Source organism: Dermacentor andersoni, chromosome 8 (genome assembly GCF_023375885.2).
Source record: "Dermacentor andersoni chromosome 8, qqDerAnde1_hic_scaffold, whole genome shotgun sequence".
Lineage (NCBI taxonomy): Eukaryota > Metazoa > Arthropoda > Arachnida > Ixodida > Ixodidae > Dermacentor > Dermacentor andersoni.
Genome location: NC_092821.1, coordinates 121,571,770 through 121,591,145, shown reverse-complemented (window position 1 = coordinate 121,591,145; position 19,376 = coordinate 121,571,770). Strand labels below are relative to the sequence as shown.

Genomic DNA, 19,376 nt, shown 5'->3' with positions numbered 1-19,376 from the left:
GTGGTTGAGACGTTGTGAACGCGAGCATCGAACAAGAGTTGCGTATAAGAGTGGCATAGTATCTTAGAGTACTAGTACCAGCAAAAACGTTGAAGAGCAGTTTTAAAAACTTTATTTAAAAAAAAATCATTTTCTTGCAGCTGGTTGCGGCGGCTCCTTCAGGTATGACGGAGCGAATCACGAAGGCCGTGCTTTTGTGAACTTCAGGCGCTGGAAACGCAGTATGCAAAAGCACAGCCTTCGAGGCTGCTTTTTGTAGCTTTGAATGAGCCGTCAATGAAAAGCGCGATGTGGACACTATGGTGCGCACTTTGAAAACGCTTTTGCAGGAGCACCGGCGAAACCTTTAACCGGCCGCAGACGTCATTCGCATCGACATGAGCATCGCTTATGGGTGCCGCCATCATTGATTTCCATGTGCGCCGCTGTCTTTCGCGTACATCGCGCGTGAAACTGATCTCCCGTAGCAGAATCTAGCGAAAGGCGGCTGCTGCTACTAACAAACGATGGCGGACGAGGCCGGCGGCGGACAGAACTCAGACTCTGACTTCGAGGACATGGATGACGGAGACGTCGAGGACGACGACATGTCAGACGCGGGCACCGGTGATGCAGCTGCCGGCGCAGCAGATCGTCGCGTTTACGTGCCTGGTACCACGACTGCGAACGAAGACGGCGAGGAACTTGAGTGCGATCAGTCGGCCTACGTCGTCTATCACCAGGCCACCACAAGTTCGTGCAATGTTTTTAGCCTTCTTTCTGATAGCAACAAGGTGGTTCGAGCTGCGCTATGAACAAGTCTAGCGGCGCTCTGTGGAGAGTTTTACATCGGAGGCATGTACGGCAGCAGCAGCCATGGTTGCGGCATCTTGTGGTGGTTCGTCCAACCGCAAAGCGTCAACAACTTGTGTTTCAGTGTCTCTCCCGTCGAAGGAAACAAAATGGGAGCCACTGCACATTCATGAATATGTTGCTGGCGATGTATGAACGCCAGGAGCTAGGTTACAGATAGCATGTCATTGCGATCATGATGTTGTGCACTCTACTTCAATTCTGCGTCACAAGATGTCGCCACCTGCATTGCGCATCGCCTGTGCGTTAGCGAGTTCGAGGTCTGCTTCCTGCTATCATTGATGTCATTAACATCCGCCTTTTCTGCTTTCAGAAATGTTTGCTAGATATCAAAGCTTGGGAAGCAAGAATAGACTATAAGTGCTGAAAGAACGAATAGTTGCCAATTTCGCACGATTATGACGATAAGTGTATTAGAAGTTGAACTGACAATTCAGACAGTTCTTGGCTCAGCATGGAAAGCACTAGTTCATGGCCTCATTGAAATTTAGCATAGCCATGTGATACACGCTGGAATTGGTGCATATTTGAGACAAAAAATCTTCAGTGTCACATCGACATAAATTAAATGAGATAAGGTTGACCACCTCTCCCGACTTGCTCACGCTGTAAACAGGGCAAGACAATGAAAAAAAAAAAAAAAAAAGCATATGTGCTATGACCTCTTTTTAATGCAGATGCTCATGCCATCGTCGTTATTGTTATCATTGCCATTAGGATGTCTGCACAATGATGACATTCATTTCTCCACAGTTGCTCCATGCCTGAGCTTCGACATCATCAAGGACACCCTGGGTGACGACCGGGCCGACCACTTCCCACTGACTTGCTACCTTACCTCCGGCACCCAGGCCGAGCGATCGCACTTGAATCACCTCATGGTGATGAAGATGAGGTGATTGGCTTTGCTTCTCTTGTGTGTCTAACTCTAGACGCTTCATGTTGCACCTTAACTTGAATCACCCTATTATAGTATAAAATAGGCAAAGGCTCACTTGCTCACAAGATTATTTTTCCTTGGTTTCTTTTTTTAGTCAGGTCTGTTTTCTGAGGAGATAAGTATTGTGGTAAATATTGGGCTTGAAATTGATGCCAAACTAGCACATTAGAAAGCGTGCACGCATCTTGTGTGGCATAAGTGAACATTGTTTCGTAAACTGATACATTGTTTCATACATAGCAGGCAAAGCTATAAATGCCAGTGAGGCTCCACACACTGTCTGCATTCGTGACCAAAGAACAGTGTATTACAGATGAACGATAAAGATAGGCATGCATCATATAATTTGATGTAACTTAAGTCTCATAGTTTTACGTCACAACGTATGACGTCGTGATTGCTTAAAGGCCAACGTAAGTCTGAAGCCATCTGCTACCACACAAGCGCTGATACGTTTCTGTGACCAGCGACCATAGTGCACCGCTTTCCGGTGTCACAAAGGTGCACAGACAGTGCATGATTTAATGAAATCTTTTGTCTACAAGTTGTAGCTTTGACATGTGAAGTAATGATTCGGTAAAAAGTGCCACAGATGAAACACAACTGTGCTGTGAAATGCATGAAGTCAGACTTCTATGACTGCACTACTTGTATAGCTTTCACAGCATTGCCTGCTTTTGTATGAAATGGTGTACACAGTCTAATGTGATTATATCGAACTCGGACAAATCGAATTATTGCTTATATCGAACAGGTGCCGAATCAGCAAGATGCCTACATGTATATTAAAATTTTATGCATCGGACCTAGTCGGGCATGAACAGTGTCGAACTGTGCCCGCTCTGGATGCAGATGGCAAGCTCTCCCACAGTACACCAGTGGATCTTGGTGTGGTGGATAGTACCTACCGCTCCTGCATAAGCTAAGGTGCTGAAAGTGCTTCTCTGAACTTGCGACATAGCTAGTCGCTTGTTCATGCTTCTGCTAGTGCGCGGTGCCATCATGCACAAGCTTCCGGCCTTCACGCCTCCGTGCTTATTGGTCTGCTTCACTCATAAATTTATATACATATATGTAATTTTAGCTATATCAAACTATGTCACGATCATCGCACTGTTCGATGTAACGAAGTTCAGCTGTAATGGGTATTTTTGAAAAGTTGTAGTTTCCTATCGCAAACTCTGGCTGATATGACACTTGACTCTCACTATGGGAATCCCCAAAGTACTTCTTGAGTGCGGTAGACAAATCCATCCAATTCACCAGCCGTGTTGCCATAAGCATCTGAGCCAAATATCAGACCTTTGAGTGCAGCGGAGTGTTTCCAGTGTCGCTTAGACGCTGCCTTGTCCTTTCTTAGAACTCTTTGACATCCATTTTGTCCTTCATCTGTATATTAGCTAGCAGAAGACGGTTATATCAGCTGACTTTCTTGGAATGTTGTGGGCACTACGTATGCTATTACTAACACCAGGTGCCATGGCAAGCAGAGTGACAGTTAAAGGGAACCAAATCAAGTCATCTTTATTATTGCTTAAAAAAAAAATAAGGTTGCAGCTGAAAAGACAAGCAGGAAACACTCACAATATCGCTAGGCTGTAGTGAATGAAACAAGGGGTTCAAAAGAAAAGGGGGAGGAAATATTTATTATGGTGCCCTTAAATGTCCCTATAATATTTAATATATGCATAAAACATGTTATGCAGAGTGTCCCAGCTATCATGTGCTGTGTTTTAAAGAGCATGTGAATAAAGCCAAAAACATGTTACTTTGAGTCTTGTTAAGAAACCGCCAGTACTTTTTAAAACCCCAGCAGCCAATCAATTCTATTAAAATTATCTAACTTTCAAACTGTTCTAATTCTCAAGATGTCAGTTACATGTTTGTAAAAAATGGTAAGAAATGTCATAAGGAGGTGTTTCCAGCGAGTTACACATCGTGTTTACTTTTTCCAGTGAACAGAAGAAGCCCATGAAATATTATTTTAAAAAAATGTCGTGTGACTGTCCACCTATGCACACAGAATAGCTGCACCATCAGACAGTCCCCGTGGGGCAGTAAGCAGTTCATTTCAGGCTCTCCGTTCAGGACAGTGCATCTTCTTGATATGCAGTAATTGCTGGGAGCTGTTCGTGTGTTGTGGGAAGAACACGCATGCATGTTATCGCTGCTGCTGGGCCCAGTAAACAAGTTAACGAATCCGGATAGCACATGTTGAAGTATAATATCCCTACCTGAATTTCGCGAAGCCATGTCCGCCAAGACACGTTGGCAGGAGTGAGCGCAAGCCGGCACACACCTTTTGTTGATTCTAACCACCGTTCCTCGTAAGGCGTAGCAGGCATGTAGGAGCAAGCCAGCGTGCTGGAAAGCATACCTGTAATCTGTGCTTTAATGTATTACAGCGCATGACAGTGGCTGTGGTGTTTTGCTGCTGAGTACAAGGTCATGGGTTTGATTGCCAATCATGGCAGCTGCATTCTGGTTGAAGCAGAAGCCAAAAAACACTTGTGGGCTTAGATTTAAGTGCATGTTAAGGAAATCCAGTCTCTAGATAGCTGTGAGTTCTATGGAGCCCTTTGCTGTGGTGTCCCTCACATGCCTGCCAAGTCGCGAAAATATTTTGGAACATCGCGTAAAGTTTTGTGGAAAAATACTGCTTGCGAATGAGCTCTGCTCCTCGACACGAGAACTTGCATTGCAAGACTTCCGATGGCGAAAGGATGCAAGAGGCGTACTTGCTTTGGGCAAGTTTGTGTAGACAAGTTCCTGAAGCAGGTGAAATCGGCAAGAGCAAAGTTGCTGCAAAAGTCGTAGTGATCTAAAAAAAGATCTGTCGCTTGTCGCTGTTTACTGTGCCAAGGCTGTTGCTGATTGTGTGCTGCACCTAAAGGTAAACGTGTACTAAAGAGCATATGCAAAATGTGTGTACTCCAGCTAAGCTTTTAAAGAAGAAATGTGTGCTATGGTAGGTTTTAGTGCTCCCAATTTGCAGACAGAGATGCAGTAGGGCAACCAGACATGCGTGCATCAATTACAAACTATCGAGGAAACAAACATTCCTGGCCGGTACACAGAGTCTCAGAGGTCACGTGTTGGGCTGACACAGCAAGGATAAGGCAGAGGGGACAGCTTCACTGAGAGTTTACTTGGCGAGGCCTGGCTGCGTGACGCAGTGCTCCCTCCTAGTTTATTTCCTTCCCGCATGCTTTACTGAGCATGCAGGGGCGCCCACACATAGCACTGGAGTCATGGCCAGCAACCTCTCTAATCTGCCTAATTTGGAAGAATACATACTACAGCCAGAAACACCTGTGGTAAAGCGGAGCCATTAGCTGGAATTCCATTTCACGTGATGTCGACATTGCCAAGAATATTCCTTCCTCGCATAAGACATTTTTTTATTGGTTGCATAATGCAGCGATGCTACCATTGTGCCGAACTGCACCGAGAGGCGAACCTTGTCGCATCCTGCTACATTTCAGTAAAATATGAAAAATCTGCGTGCACCATGCTCTGACAGGGTTGCCCAAGCTTTCAAAAATGTACGCAAATCCTCAAGTGCCGTTATACTGCACCATCGAAAGCGGCATGGTGTGAACTAGTGGCTGCGTTAGCTCCGCAGTGAACAGAGTCAAGCCTCTTCACTTAAGGTATGAGGCCACTTTTCAGAAAAAATGTTTTGGTATCGAATACAAAGTGGAAATTAGTTATCTATATTAAAGATTGCCTTCTTGTATTCTAATCAGAGTGCTGAAATACACACAAAACATTTTTTATACATTTTTATTGTCAGAAAATTTACTGATAATGCATCCCACGCCAGCAGTCATAACTCATACATACCTCACCACAAGAAAAATTCCTCTTGCAGTTGTGTACATAAAGCCATAATATACGCAATGAACTAAAATAATTACGATATCATCAATCGTAGTTTTTTATTTACAATATTATTAAAAACGACGGTTTTCAACAAGGAATGTTTTTAAAAGAAATGCTACAATAACAAATCTTCTCTAGTTGGTTGCACAGCCTGATATACCAAGAATAAGTGTTGAAAGTTTCATTAAAAAATCTGCTTGAGGAAAAAAGTTAGGAATGTTCGCGCAAGCTGAAACGGCAGAAAAGTAAGTTTCGAGAAAAACAACAAAAAAGATTTGATATACGGTAGCTACATATGCCACACAGCAATATCCAGGAGGGTTAAAATCCACCACATTTGTAGCTCAGGTCCTCCTTAGGTTTTTTACTTTTTTTCGCTCGTGCGTCTGCTCGCTTTTTTTTCCTTGCGTTTCTTGTGGCATCGGTAGACTGACGGGAGGATCTCTTGATGCGCTGTTGGTCACCTGTCAAGCAAGCTTTCATTGTGTGGCGCCCAGACTCAATCCCAATGTGTTTCAAGACATCCAGCATTCCTCTGTTGCCATTGTTAAAATGGCACACGGCATCATACAAGCCAAACTTCAGTGTTGGCAGGCTGACATAGACATCTTTAGGTACCCTTTGCCAGAGCGTGTCGTTGAAACATTCATTGGCATTCTGTATCTTGCCATGTAAACATTTCTTGAGGAGCTCGTCTGAACAAAGTCTTTGTATGCAACCTTTACTCTGTTCAGAACGTCATTTGAAAGTCCTCCCTTGTGCTTGTAGTTACATTGGCCAGCCGCTTTAGCTCGGTTGAAAGCACACCAACTGCTTGCTCCTATAGGGCACAGCCCATGTCTTGGATTGTCGTCCGTGGAACTGCAGTGGAACAAACTAGCTAGCGTTGCTTGTTTCATTCCTGCAAGATTTCCGACATTGGCTTTGATTGCAATGCCATAGTAATTTTGAAGGTGGTCAATGAGCCCATCAGACAATTTTCCTATGCCACCTAATCCACGCACTGTCTTCTTCAGCTTTCTTCAAATTTTTTCACGCTATTTGGTCCATAAATATCCTTCACTGTCGAATAGCTCTTTGAGTCTCCATCTCCGTAGTAGTGTACATATTTCAAGCCGCGTGTCGTTTCTGACCTCTCAAACATGCTGTAAAGTCCAACTGACTCCATACCAATGGAAGTGCCTGTGTGGTTGGCATGACATGTTGTGTGGTTCGCCTTCCATTCCAGGAATTCACTGCTTGTGGGATTCAGTTTGCTCTTGATCTTGCATGACTTGCATGTGCTGGAAAAAGCTTCCACATCAATTATTTTTCCTGTATCCACAGATATCAAAGAAACACAGCCGTTCAATGAAGAGTGGCCATGTTTTTGCCATGTGCCATCCCCTGACACTCCGCACTGATTACTGTTGACAGCCTTCTGCACTTCAACTGCTGCATCAATCATTGACTTCGATGCAACCTCCTTTGTAGCGTCAGCCACCTTCAAAGATATTTTATCCTAAGCGGAATGCCATGGGGGTGGAGGCATATTCATAACTTTACAAAATGTTTTCGCACCCGCATGCCCACTTCCTAGCTGTCGCATTGCATATACAAGTCGGAACATTGTTCTCCGTTGAATGCCCCGACTTTCTTGATGACGAGAAATGGTTCTCATAGCCACATTCAACGCACAGAGTAGCCGACACACAAGACACACCTGCAAAGGAGTGCTCCTCAAGTTTCAGGGATTTTGCCAAGCACTCCAGACACACCAGTGATGAAGAAACATTTGACAGGATGTCAAGGTCAATTATCCTGTTTCCTTCCGGCGTAGAATCCGATTTACAGTCATCGTAGTCCTCCACATCGCCGAGTTTCAAGGCACTTGCTGAAGCACTCACGTTGGCAGGACTGCGTTCGTCGCCCACTTCACCTGTCGTGTGTCTATTTCCGGCAAACTTTCGCTTTTGTCTCCTCTGCGCTCTAAACTTCCCCATGTGCGCAAAGCGTGTAACAACTAAGTGATGTCGTTGAACCACACGAGTCACCGAGTAAGCAGTCTTCAGGTTCTTGAATTTGCGCGGGAATGCTCCAGGGCACACCACTCATGTGATCAAAACATCATGCGTCCCTCTTGCGAGCACTCTTGTTATTAAATGAAAGCAAAAATAGACACAAACGCTTAAAAAAGTTATTCTGATTGTAAACTGAAAAATTGTGGTGCAAAAAAAGCCAAAGGAGCCAAATATTTTTCGATATGTGGAAACCGAAACTGTGTTAGTTGCGGTTTTGCAAAATGCACAGGGGGTTACATATTTGGCTGTATCTTTGGAACGGTTTTAGTTAGGAGCATAATTTTTTTCTCGAGTCATACAGAAATGAATGTGTAATGTGATGAAATAAAATTTAAAAAATTGATTTTTTTTCAAAAAAATAAAGTTTTCAAAGTGGCCTCATACCTTAAGCCTGGACCATACTGCTGTTTCTTCTGTGGGCTGTTGCATTACATTCAATACCTTCCACACATGCACAATGTGTAAGCATGCACATTGCTTAGGCAACAGGAATGCTTCGCTTTTCATGCAGCAGTGAGCGATCGCACTGGCTCCGAGCCAGACCCTGGACTCCTCTCCTGTATGACCATTGTAAAACGGTGGCCGAAGCTTCGGACGCTATATGGTGTCTTGCTCGAATTTGGGTACATAACACACACATCGGCACGGACATGGTGGCCGGGAAAAATTTTCCCGCTATTCAATTTGTCGCTTGTCTCCCACTTTTCTATGCGCAGTGATTTCATGGCGTAAGAATGGCGTGCGGTCACTACTAAGGTTTTGATTGACTCGGCACTAAACAACAACTTTCGCCGCTGGATACTGAGGAAGTGCTGCTGGTTAGGCCTTGCTGTTTTGTACGGCTGTGGCATCACTGTTAAGCGCCAGTAGCACCACTGGTAATGTGAAAGTTAAAATGTGTTTTCCTGATTAAGTTCGTTATTTTGTCTAATGTTACTTTCACTGTTCGCCTATACAAGATATACTGGTATGAAACATGGACCCAACACTAGCCATGATAGCTAGGGGTCCTACACTGCTTTAAGATTGAAATTTATGCAGTTTATGTAATTAAAAATATATCAATGTAAAACTAAAGCAAAATGTGTATCTCTCATGGCATCGCCAGCGCAAGATGCTTTGGAATATAAAGCATTGCCAGAGGAAATTCCAAATAGAGTGTCGCATAATATCTGAGATGTCTTGAAACATTGTTAGATTATCTTTAGGGGCCCTTTGGTGAAGATTGCTTTTTGTGCTGCTGGTGAGTTTAGAGCTAATGTGGCGTTATTGCTCATCACGCAGCAACCTGAGTCGAAACAAGGAGGCATCGCAAAAGGACGCTGGCGACGACGAAGACAGCTCAGACAGTGATGACGAAGACTCCAAACCAGAGCTTGAAACGGCTCTAGTCCCACACAATGGCTGTGTCAACCGTGTCAGGGTGGGTACCATCGTAAACTTGTTCTGAGATACTCTTTGGTTAGGTTAGGTTAAGAAAGCTTCGCTTTAACCCCTTTACATGTTGTGTGTGCAGTTGTGCACTCCAAGATGGGGCATAAAAAGCAAAAGCACCAATGAAATTATAGTGATATTCAAAATTTGTCACATGCATCCTGAAACACTTTTGATTTTACCTGAGCTGCACATTTGAGTGGTACTCTAGAAACCTGTTGAAACGTTTTTCAAGATACCGGGGGAAAAAAGTATGTACCAGCTGGCAAGCATAACAGGGAGAAGGGCTCAAATTGTGACAGCAGTGTCAGAAACACTCTGAATGGCTGCCAGTGCTCTTAGTAGACATCTTGGTGCTAGTACTGTCACAGGGGGTGGCACGTGTGTTTATTTAAGGGACAAATACAATGTTTTGCGACGGTGGTCCCTGTCGACCCTTGATATGCTTCCCCTCAATGTCGTCTCTTCACTGCACAGCATGATAGCAACGAAGCCGGCTCTAGAGAACCTGCGATTATGCAACGTAAAGAATACCTTTGCAGGCCCCAAAATAAATGTAGTCATGCGCTCGGTGGATTTGTCCCAGTGTGCGTGGTTCTCGGTAGTTTTTAACCGATGCACGCTTTTTCAGGAGCTTTGCCAACTGTTCTGTGCATGTTTTCTCCCGGTGCTTGTGCAGTGCCTGGCTTGTGCAACATCCGTCACTTATTGCAAACTTCGGTCGCTTGTTGCACCATATCGGTTGCTTGTTGTAACTTGCTACGTGTGAGAGTCATACTTACGTGATCGCTGTGTTCATATGCAACATAAGATGTGGGAACACTACAGAATGGCGATGTATCAAACGGCAACGAGATACATGGGAGTCAATGGGATTTAGGTTGGGACCGCGAAAACGCAACATAGCAGCTGGGGAAACACAACAGTGAGGAATGTATTAATGGGGCTCCACTGTATATCCTAAAGGGTACCTGTAAAATGAGTTGAAAGATAAATAGCAGAATAATTGCTGTCATGATGTCTGCGTGTAGCGGGTTCACTTCTTTCATTTCTTTCACAGTGTTTTACATCAGACATATCAAATTGGTAGATAAGTGCTTTCTAAGTATGCTAGACATGAAATAATTGATGTTCTCATGTCTGACATTCTTGTAGAGAGTTCTTGCATGGAGTTGGCATTCTGTAAACTTGGCAAGGCTCACTGAAGAATTGAGAATTCTTTATTAATTCTGCAACTGCGGGCTCTTCGTGATATTGAATATGCAGTAAACGTGGTGAAAGTAAATTTTCAATGGACAGAATTACGTAATTGGTGCCTGAAGGGGTTAAAAAACTTGCAGGGCTTTTGAAGTTCAGCAATACTGTTCATTGCAGCAATTTTAGATAGACTGGAAGAGAGGTGCCTTAGAGACTCAAGTGAACATGAATTGGCTTTGTGATGTGACATTATCGCAGGTTGCCAGAGTTGGCGACAAGACCCTAGCAGCGTCGTGGTCGGAAAACCGTCGTGTCTACCTGTGGGACCTCGCCCGGCCGTTGCACGTGCTTGACCACCCTTCGGCCATGTCGTCATATGTGCGCAACCATGAGGCTCCCAAGCCCATCTTCAATTTTGGAGGTCACCTAGCCGAGGGCTATGCCGTTGACTGGTCACCAACCAAGCCCGGTTGGTTCGATGGCTTGCTTCCTTAGGCAATACTTTGTTTGGTGTCCTCGCAGAATCAGTTCCCATGCTTCTGCATGAAGTTGGAAGAGACAGACCTTAAAACCATGGCAGCAAAGCAAATGTGGTCTTGGTTTAGTGTCTGATTGCACCATGAAGGCAATTTTCGGCCTGATTTTCTTGAAGAAAGAGGCTCGCATTAGAGTCAGGTAAATACCGTAATTAAACGATGTGAGCTATGGTTATCGTTTGACAATCTTCCTAGGGCAGGCCAAAAATAGGCATTTTCAGTGGAAAATGACATCGCTCCCAACTTATTTACTGTACCCTAAGCTCCGCCGAGACAGAGACTTCCATTAGTGTCACCATGTGGGTCAGGGGCGGGAGTGCTGACTAGTCAAGTTTGCATTATGTCTAGGGAAGGCCAATTTTAGGATTGAAATAACGAAAGTTGGGGTTCATAGAAATGCATGGGCGCTGGCCAGGACCTTCGTTCGGCATCAAATTAACTGAATGTTCGAATTAACTGGAGTCAATTAAACGGGAGCCTATTGTAGAGTCATCATTGTATTGAACTCCAGAGTGTTCAGTAGAGCAACGTTTCCCCAAGTTTCAGCCGCCACGGGACGGACCCTTACACTTGCTCGGGTAGCTCCATTTACACATGACCACCCATACAAATACAGCAAATGCGGAGCTTGCACAGTTACAGGTGATACATGTTGTGTAATTGCAACATAAACTGCTCATAAAGCAAGTCGCTGGAGTCGCGAGTATCTGTACTATAAACGGTACCACAACGTAACTACAGCATTTTTTTTAAAGGCTGCACATATGCAAAACATGTAGACCAAGTAGCCACGCGTATCTGATAATCGATGCGCACAACTGGGATGTTTGCAACTGTTCAAATTTATGAACATTGAAAGGTTATGACGTCCGAGGACTCGCGGTCTGTGCGTGAAGCAGGCAAAGTAACTCAGAAAAAAAGTCGCATTTTCGCTTGAAAGGTGAAGCATCGATTGCGATAGCAAATTAGTAGATAGCTACACAAAGTAAGTATAGTAGCTTTATCGACTGCATAAGCTGGTAAACATTTGCTTAATAACCAAATGAACAAGCATGGTGTCACGGGCACACGAGCAAACATAAACACATCTCACTTGATGACTGCACACACCGGCTGTCAAAACATTGGAGTGAGGAAGCGTGGTAGCAGAGCGAGTGTATTGACCGTCATGCTGTCTCTCGTTGCAATGCAAACTAAACGCCGAAAGCACAGCACATACGAGGGTACTGGCAGTGGGCGCAGTTTGTCCACATCGCAGACCGCTTTGAAGATGAGGCCTGCACGGGCGTGCATGTCGTCCACATCGCAGATCGCCTTCAAGATACAACGCCGGTGTGGGCGAGCACTTTGCCCACATTGCAGATCGCTTTCAATATATGGCTGCCGCTCCATAAGCTGCAGCCGCCGGAGTAGAACACTTCTCTCTTGGTTCCCCTTGTGCCTCGCGTGCAAAAGAAGACGGTACATTTCCGCCCTGCCTTCCTCTCCCACACGCACGATATTGAGCTGCGACCGTCAACTGACCCTCGCAAGTCAGTTGTCACATGGCAAAAATACGTTTTATACGCCCGATTTTGAAAAAATTGCTCCTAATTTCGTTCGCTGTAGCCAATAGTCCATTGTAGCGCGGTCCATTAAAAGCAAACTTTGTTGTATTCACTCAATAAGTAGAACAAACTAAGGTTGAAATATGGTCCATTATATCCGAAAGTCTGTTGTACGCAGGTCCGTTGTAATGAGCGTAGACTGTGTTATGTTTACTCAATGTTTTAGTTAGTCCCTGACAGTCTATGAGAAATTTCGGTAATGCACTAGTGTAGCAGATTGAAGCAGCCTCTTTTACTTTCTTTTGGTGTCATTCGCATATTCTATTACTGAAAATGCATAGTTATATATTTAATTGAAGACAGCCAACGACACAAATTATTTGCAACACTAACCCTTTCACTGCTTTTCACTTTGGTCTGCGTTGGTGTGGAATAATGTGTTCTACATAAAAAGATAATCAAGTGTGCCTGAGCCGACTTCTGAGTGTTCAGTTTATGATGCTTCTCAGTGGAACGTCTCTGCAGTGTAACATTGGACTCATTCGAGGAAACCTGCTGGTCTGCAGACCGCAGTTTGTGAAATGTACCTCTGCAGATTGAGGTTACACACTTGTCAGTGTTCCCAGGGCACAGTTGAAGCACGCTAGCATAACCATGTGCTCAAAAAGACTGCTTATAGGGAGGCCAATCCGGTTCGAGATGCTGTGCCTTCTCTGGCAAAACACTGGAGTTTAACGGGGCCCAACTACCTTCCTGATTGTAGCACTAGTACTAAGACCTGCGCACTTCTGGAATGCATGCATCGCTGCGGTGGGTAACCCAGCGTATTGCATAGCTGGGCCCTAGAACTGGTTCTATAATGAGTCAATGCGGCGTCTGCCCTAACACAGTTGGTGTGTGACGATTATGGCGTCCTAACGCTGCAACAAACTCCGATGTGCCCTGGCATTACGTTGTTAGCATACTCACCTGCAAAGTTAACCAAGTGCGATGGCTGCAACATGTAGTCTTCTTTGTGCTGACTGGTGTCTTTCAGCAATTATTTTTCACGTTATAGCTGTTGGTGAGTCTTTCTGGTTGCTCGTGAGAAGTTGGATAAGGAACAGCGTAGGTATGACTTGGATCTTGGATGTTGGTTAACATTGTGCTAGGGTAGCATGTTGCTGGCTATGTGAGCATGAGAGTTACTGAGTATTTGGTAACATTTATTTTATTTATTACATACCGCAAGCTTTTGGTGGGCCCAAGCAGGTTAGGGGAAAAAACAGAGAGAAAAGAAAGTAGGCAATATTGCAGCAGGGTAGGCAATAAAAACACGAGGACAGACAGGCAGACAAAGAACTTTAACGAGGTCCTGAGAAGCACCGCACTTAGAGCAGCAAGAAAAAAAAAATATCAGACAGAGCTTCCGTAATTGTGTACAGGCAAGCGTCTGCAGCATAGCTTTCTGTGAGCTCTCAGGGTAAGTATAATAAATAGTAAATAAATATGTCATGCCTTTCCAGGCGTGTTGGCGACGGGCGATTGCCTCAAGAGCATCCACCTGTGGAAGCCACAGGAAAGCAGCTGGCATGTTGACCAGCGACCCTACACGGCGCACACAGCATCAGTTGAAGATATTCAGTGGTCTCCCAACGAAGCCACGGTGAGATATTTGGTGCTCGATTTGCTGCTGTCTGTTCGCTTATTGGCCCTGTAGAGCATAGGGGCAAGTAACCAGTGGTCTAGATAAAAAGGTGTAAATATCAGAGCGGCTGAGCTCATTCATGTGAATCTGAACAAATTGCTTCCATTTCTCACGGCTTTCGGACGTGTCAGTACTTTACGGCGGATTTCAAGTACATCAAGGGCAGGAGTGTAGTATTTGACCTGTGTAAAACTTGGGTAATCATCATGGCCATGTTAAGAACATGCTGCCAAGCACGTTCATGCTGAATATACCTCATGCTGAATATACCTCAGGCTGACGATAACTAAGGGACACACCGGTTAGGCGTATTTCCCACGTGCAAAGAAAGAGCTTTTACCCTATGAATTGTCTCATTCAAAGACCGTAAAAAGAACAATTGCATCTCTCTGCATGGAATCGGCGCTTCAAAATCTGGTGATTTTGGACCAGGACAAATTTTTCTTCAACTGCGAGGCTTTTCTTTCGAGGAACCCATATGGGTTTCCTTTGTAGTAATTGCTAAGTATGGGTGGATGTCTGTTTTTCCCTTTATTAATTACTTCTCTCCACCTTGCAGGTTTCCGCAGAACTATTACGTCAAACTCTTGCCTTCGCTTCGAGTTGTTGACAAATTCGACTTCGCCATGCCATCTGCTAGACGCCTGGTTAGCTCAGATGGTAGAGCGGCTGCCCTGGAAAGGCGGTGGCCCCGGGTTCAAGTCCCGGACCAGGACAAATTTTTTTTCAACTGCGAGGCTTTTCTTTCGAGGAACCCATATGAGTTTCCTTTGTAGCAGTTGCTACGAACGGGTGGATGTCTGATTTTCCCTTTATTGGAAAGCTCTTCTTTCTCGACAGCCACTGGCCTTAGGCAGACTTCATGACTGGTTTTGAATGTGTGCGTGTGGGTGTGTGTCTATATATGTATGTCCCATTTGTGCATTTGTCTAGTCACCATGTACGTCATATCTTCCACCCAACAGCTGGAATAGCATGCCAGGCAAACATGCAGCTTTCAATAGAGACAGCATCTGTCTATTTATTACAAAATCAATCCATCAATCAATCAACCAATGCTTGTTCCAGGTCATGGCATCATGTTCCGTTGACAAGTCCATAAGAGTGTGGGACGTGCGAGCGGCGCCCCACAAAGCGTGCATGCTCACGGCAGCGGATGCCCACGAAGCCGACGTCAACGTCATTAGCTGGAATCGACGAGAGCCTTTCCTCTTGTCTGGTGGCGATGACGGTGCCATCAAGGTCTGGGACCTGCGTACCTTTCAGGTTGGTTTCCTGCTTCGCAGTAGAACTTGTAGCTTGTTTGTATAGATTAAGAGGAGGCTTTTATTTCCCTGTTCAATTACATGCAGAATGCTCTCATCATGCAGTTGCTAGATTGAGTTCAGTGAAATCTGTTGCCTTCGAGAAACAAAGATAAAGTTCTAGGAAATCTAGCAAGCAGAATTTTGATTTAGGGTATTGTTGCCTTTGAGAAGGGAAATTAAATTCTAGCAAATCAAGCAAGCTAAATTTTGATTTAGGGCCTGATACTCTCTACAAAAATTGTGGGGATTCCATAAGAGAAGAAAAGAAAATAGGGCACAAAGTTTACAACTTTGCCCCAAAAACAGGTAGTATCACATTTCTGTAATGTGTATCTGTTTGAGCATCTGATGCAGACAAATTTAATATATGAGTATGTAGCTCACGTGAATTTACAATAACTACGAGTGTTTTGTAAATGTTACACTTGAAAATTAGTGGTTATGTTTTAGAGCGGTGCGTAATAGTATACCAATTTTGGCTGCTTTAGACGTGTTATTAATTGCAGTTTACAGAAAGGTGATATCATTTCTTATTGCTTAGTTAGAGAGTTCTAAACTTCTTCTTTTCTTCATCTTTCTTTTTGCTACGTGTGGAATAAAGCCACTTACTTTCTGGTGAATTCGATATTTCACACTTCCGATTAGTATTCAGACTAATAGGCTGTTCCCGTCAGGCCTGGATTATCAGTCAGTGACTGTATTCAATTTGGTTAGGAAGTTTCTTCGTTTGAATGCCCCTGATTTTCAACCTCGGTTTTTTCCACAGAACGGGCGCCCCGTCGCCACCTTCAAGCACCACCTCGCTCCGATCACGTCTGTCGAGTGGCATCCAACGGACAGCACGGTCTTCTGCGCCAGCGGCAGTGACGACCAGCTCACCCTGTGGGACCTGGCCGTCGAGCGCGACCGCGACGCGGAAGGTGCCGCCGGGGACGAGGACCACGATGACCAGGTGTTGCAGGGACTCCCTCCGCAGTTGCTCTTCATTCACCAGGGGCAGAAGGACATTAAGGAAGCGCACTGGCATCCGCAGATGCCCGGCCTGATTCTGAGCACAGCGCAGAACGGCTTCAACGTGTTCCGGACTATCAGTGTCTGAGGAGGTGCGACCAAGTGGAGTGTACTGCCTCGTGGACTAGCTGGCAGCGACAAGTCGGGTGGCCTTGTGGTTTACCTGGTAGCCACATTGGGGTCGATGTGTCATGTACACCGACCCCGACGATGCCTGCTTCAGGACTATACAATCTGGCTTTCCTGACGCTACCTTCTCCAGTACTATAAGTTAACGTGCGAATGATTCATAAGATTATCATTGTAATAAAGGGAGTTAGATGGCACATTTCAAGTTTACGCCAGTGAAGAATACCGCATAATCTTGTGTAAGGGCTGCAACATTTTTTTTTGTAGATATGGGGTCGATTTCATTGGGCGTGGCACATTCTCAAGTAAAGATGTAATAAATTTGCATTTAGCACATAGAAAAACTGACATGCGTGCCACTGTGTGCAGCAATCTTGGGAAGCCTTTATTTTAGCTTTGCTTCATTTGTCGTGGTTGACGTAACCAAAGTGCTGCAGCAATTGAAATCTGGTTCATTGAAAGTTCACTAATGGAAGGTGAAGCCGCCCCTGGACATGCTGCTCATAAAGTTGCGTGCCAAAAAATTCTTTTGGGGCTCTCACGTAATATGCAAAGGGAACATTTAGGTAAATAATGCCTCTATATGTTTTGGCTGGCCGAGGACCAACGAAAGCTCACTGCACAGATATGCACAGTCCAAGTAAAGCGTACAGCTTGCGCCCGACACTCAAAGTGGTGTATACATGTGCTGCACAAACGTGTACGTAGAGTGCAAGAAGACAAGCCAGGTGGTGCCGCGATTTGAATTGTGTTGGTGCTTAGTTGATGAACTTCCCTCTAACACGAAAGTGCAAGAACAACCGTACACCTTTAAGCACTGCACCATTACCGCGCCGTTTTTGACGTGAACCATTTCCTGGACATGGTAGCAGACCTTTTGCCAATGCGTAAGTTCACTGAGCGAAAAACAATCTGAGTTTCTTGTGCAAAGTGCGAATGGAATGTTGCAATCGATAGCACCCGCATACCTTCTTGCGGGAGTGATGACATCCAACATGAAGTGCTGAAAGCCTTGGCATGGACAGTGTGTACGTACGGCGACAGTAGCGACCTACGAAAGGCAGCATGAGTGGGAAGTACGACATTGCAAGCCGTGGGGTGCCGGGAAACAAGTTTTGCAATGACACCAACGGTTACGTCATCTCCTACCAACGTTTCAACTGTGAATGCCGTCAAAGAGGTTACTCATACGCCCCACATATGAATAGATTTTTTTTTTTTTTTTCTTAAACATATAGGCCTAAATTCAGGGTTGCAACTCTTGCACAAGCATATAAGGTATACTCTTCCTGCTCATGATTTCTCAGTGGCAAGAAATCGCCACGTTATCGTGTTTATAATGGTGAAAAAATGTTGAGACTGCGCTGCCTAATTATGACAGCCTGTAGTAGAATTTCAACTTCAGAATACAGTTGCGATTGCACTGCTGTATAACTTGGAGAACCTTTATGGATGTGGCATTATTTTCAGTTGTGTCCGTGACATCGTGGCGAAGGCAAGCTCCTTTCAATATCAGCCTCCCTTGGGGGCTTTGTATTGGATTGCAGAAGTACAGAGGGCAGAATGGTTTTGTGGACAGTGCTTGCAGTGATTTCTTCGGTTTTCAGTGGGGTTGCCAATTCTCGGGTGGTTGAAGTTGAGACACAGAAAAATGGGGGCTGGGGCTGGCAACGATTGATTGTGTCTTTTCTAGGAGCTGTCAAGTCTGTACATGCAAGAATATTGCAAAATTCTTTTTAGTCCTACAGCGTTGTTAGTTGCAACAAGACAGGTACAGTGGTTGCCTCGTTAACACTGCTACCAAATTACAGGTACAGGTACTGCGAACGGTTAGGGCCCAGAACCACGAGAAAAATGAAACAGTCTTTAGGGCTGTGACAATGCAACAGAAGGCACAAGAAAAGAATGTGCATTCTAACTGTCAGGCATTACAACAAGGAAATCTGGATTGTTGATAGTTCTTCAGTAGAAAAAATGAGTCGGGATATTGATCATCCTATTGGGACAAGTCAGATCGTGGGCCACTGAAAAGTTAGGGCTGTCCAGCTAAATTCAGCACGGTTGGCAACTATAGTTCTCATAGAGTATAAGGGAAATTCTTTTTTTATAAAGACCGCAATAGCTGGAAAATGTGTTATGTCTGTCTTGCCTGCTCCACTTTCCATAAATGCGAACTTCGTGTTGCCGTTTCACCTGCACCAATCGTGGTGGCTGGGATTTTTGTATTTGCGGGCACCTAGTGGAAGACTGTATTTACCAAAGCAGACTGAATAAGCCTATGCCAAGAATAATTCAAAGTAAAACAAATAACTTTCTTTTATGAAACTCATGCTTCACGTTTTAACTCTGTCACTATATTGTAACATAAGCAGGCAGGCCATTGTTATGTATCTGATGATCACATTATCATTCATTCACCATCCGCGCTGCACATGTGATTTCAGGCAAGTTCAACACCTCTGAGCATTAAAAGATAGTATGAACAAAGGAGCGGATAATAGATTTGCTGCACACCTGCGGGTTTCAAGTGCAAAATTGCATGCAGAATCGCGCTGTGTGAGACAGACCTTATGTGAACATTGTGTTAGCACCACAAGGACTGGTATTAAGTCCTTTGGTACTGAAATGCACAAGTAAAGGAACGTATTGGCAAGGTTCTCTTGTATATTGCTTTTTCCTGCATAAATGTGCCATTGTTTATTACTCTGTGAGTAGTTCTCTTAGGGAGTCATCCTTGCTATTGGTGGGACCGTTCATTGAACGTCAACCATTTATGGAGCCCAGTATACAG

At 44.6% G+C, this 19,376-nt stretch overlaps 1 protein-coding gene, 1 non-coding gene and 1 pseudogene across 2 annotated transcripts; 2 read left to right on the top strand and 1 right to left on the bottom strand.

Moving 5' to 3' along the window:
• The first annotated feature begins 374 nt into the window (after nucleotides 1–374).
• l(2)09851 (WD repeat-containing protein 1 l(2)09851) lies at nucleotides 375–19,296 on the top strand. The gene is made up of 7 exons (XM_050176668.3): nucleotides 375–732; nucleotides 1,606–1,747; nucleotides 9,022–9,160; nucleotides 10,627–10,837; nucleotides 13,957–14,096; nucleotides 15,207–15,404; nucleotides 16,212–19,296. The coding sequence occupies exons 1-7, from the start codon at nucleotides 507–509 to the stop codon at nucleotides 16,542–16,544; spliced, it is 1,389 nt and encodes a 462-aa protein (XP_050032625.1). The 5' UTR covers nucleotides 375–506; the 3' UTR covers nucleotides 16,545–19,296.
• LOC140219860 (uncharacterized) lies at nucleotides 5,989–7,659 on the bottom strand (annotated as a pseudogene).
• Nucleotides 14,781–14,855, top strand: TRNAS-GGA (transfer RNA serine (anticodon GGA)). The gene has a single exon. It is a non-coding gene; the product is annotated as a tRNA-Ser (tRNA).
• Nucleotides 19,297–19,376: the final 80 nt, after the last annotated feature.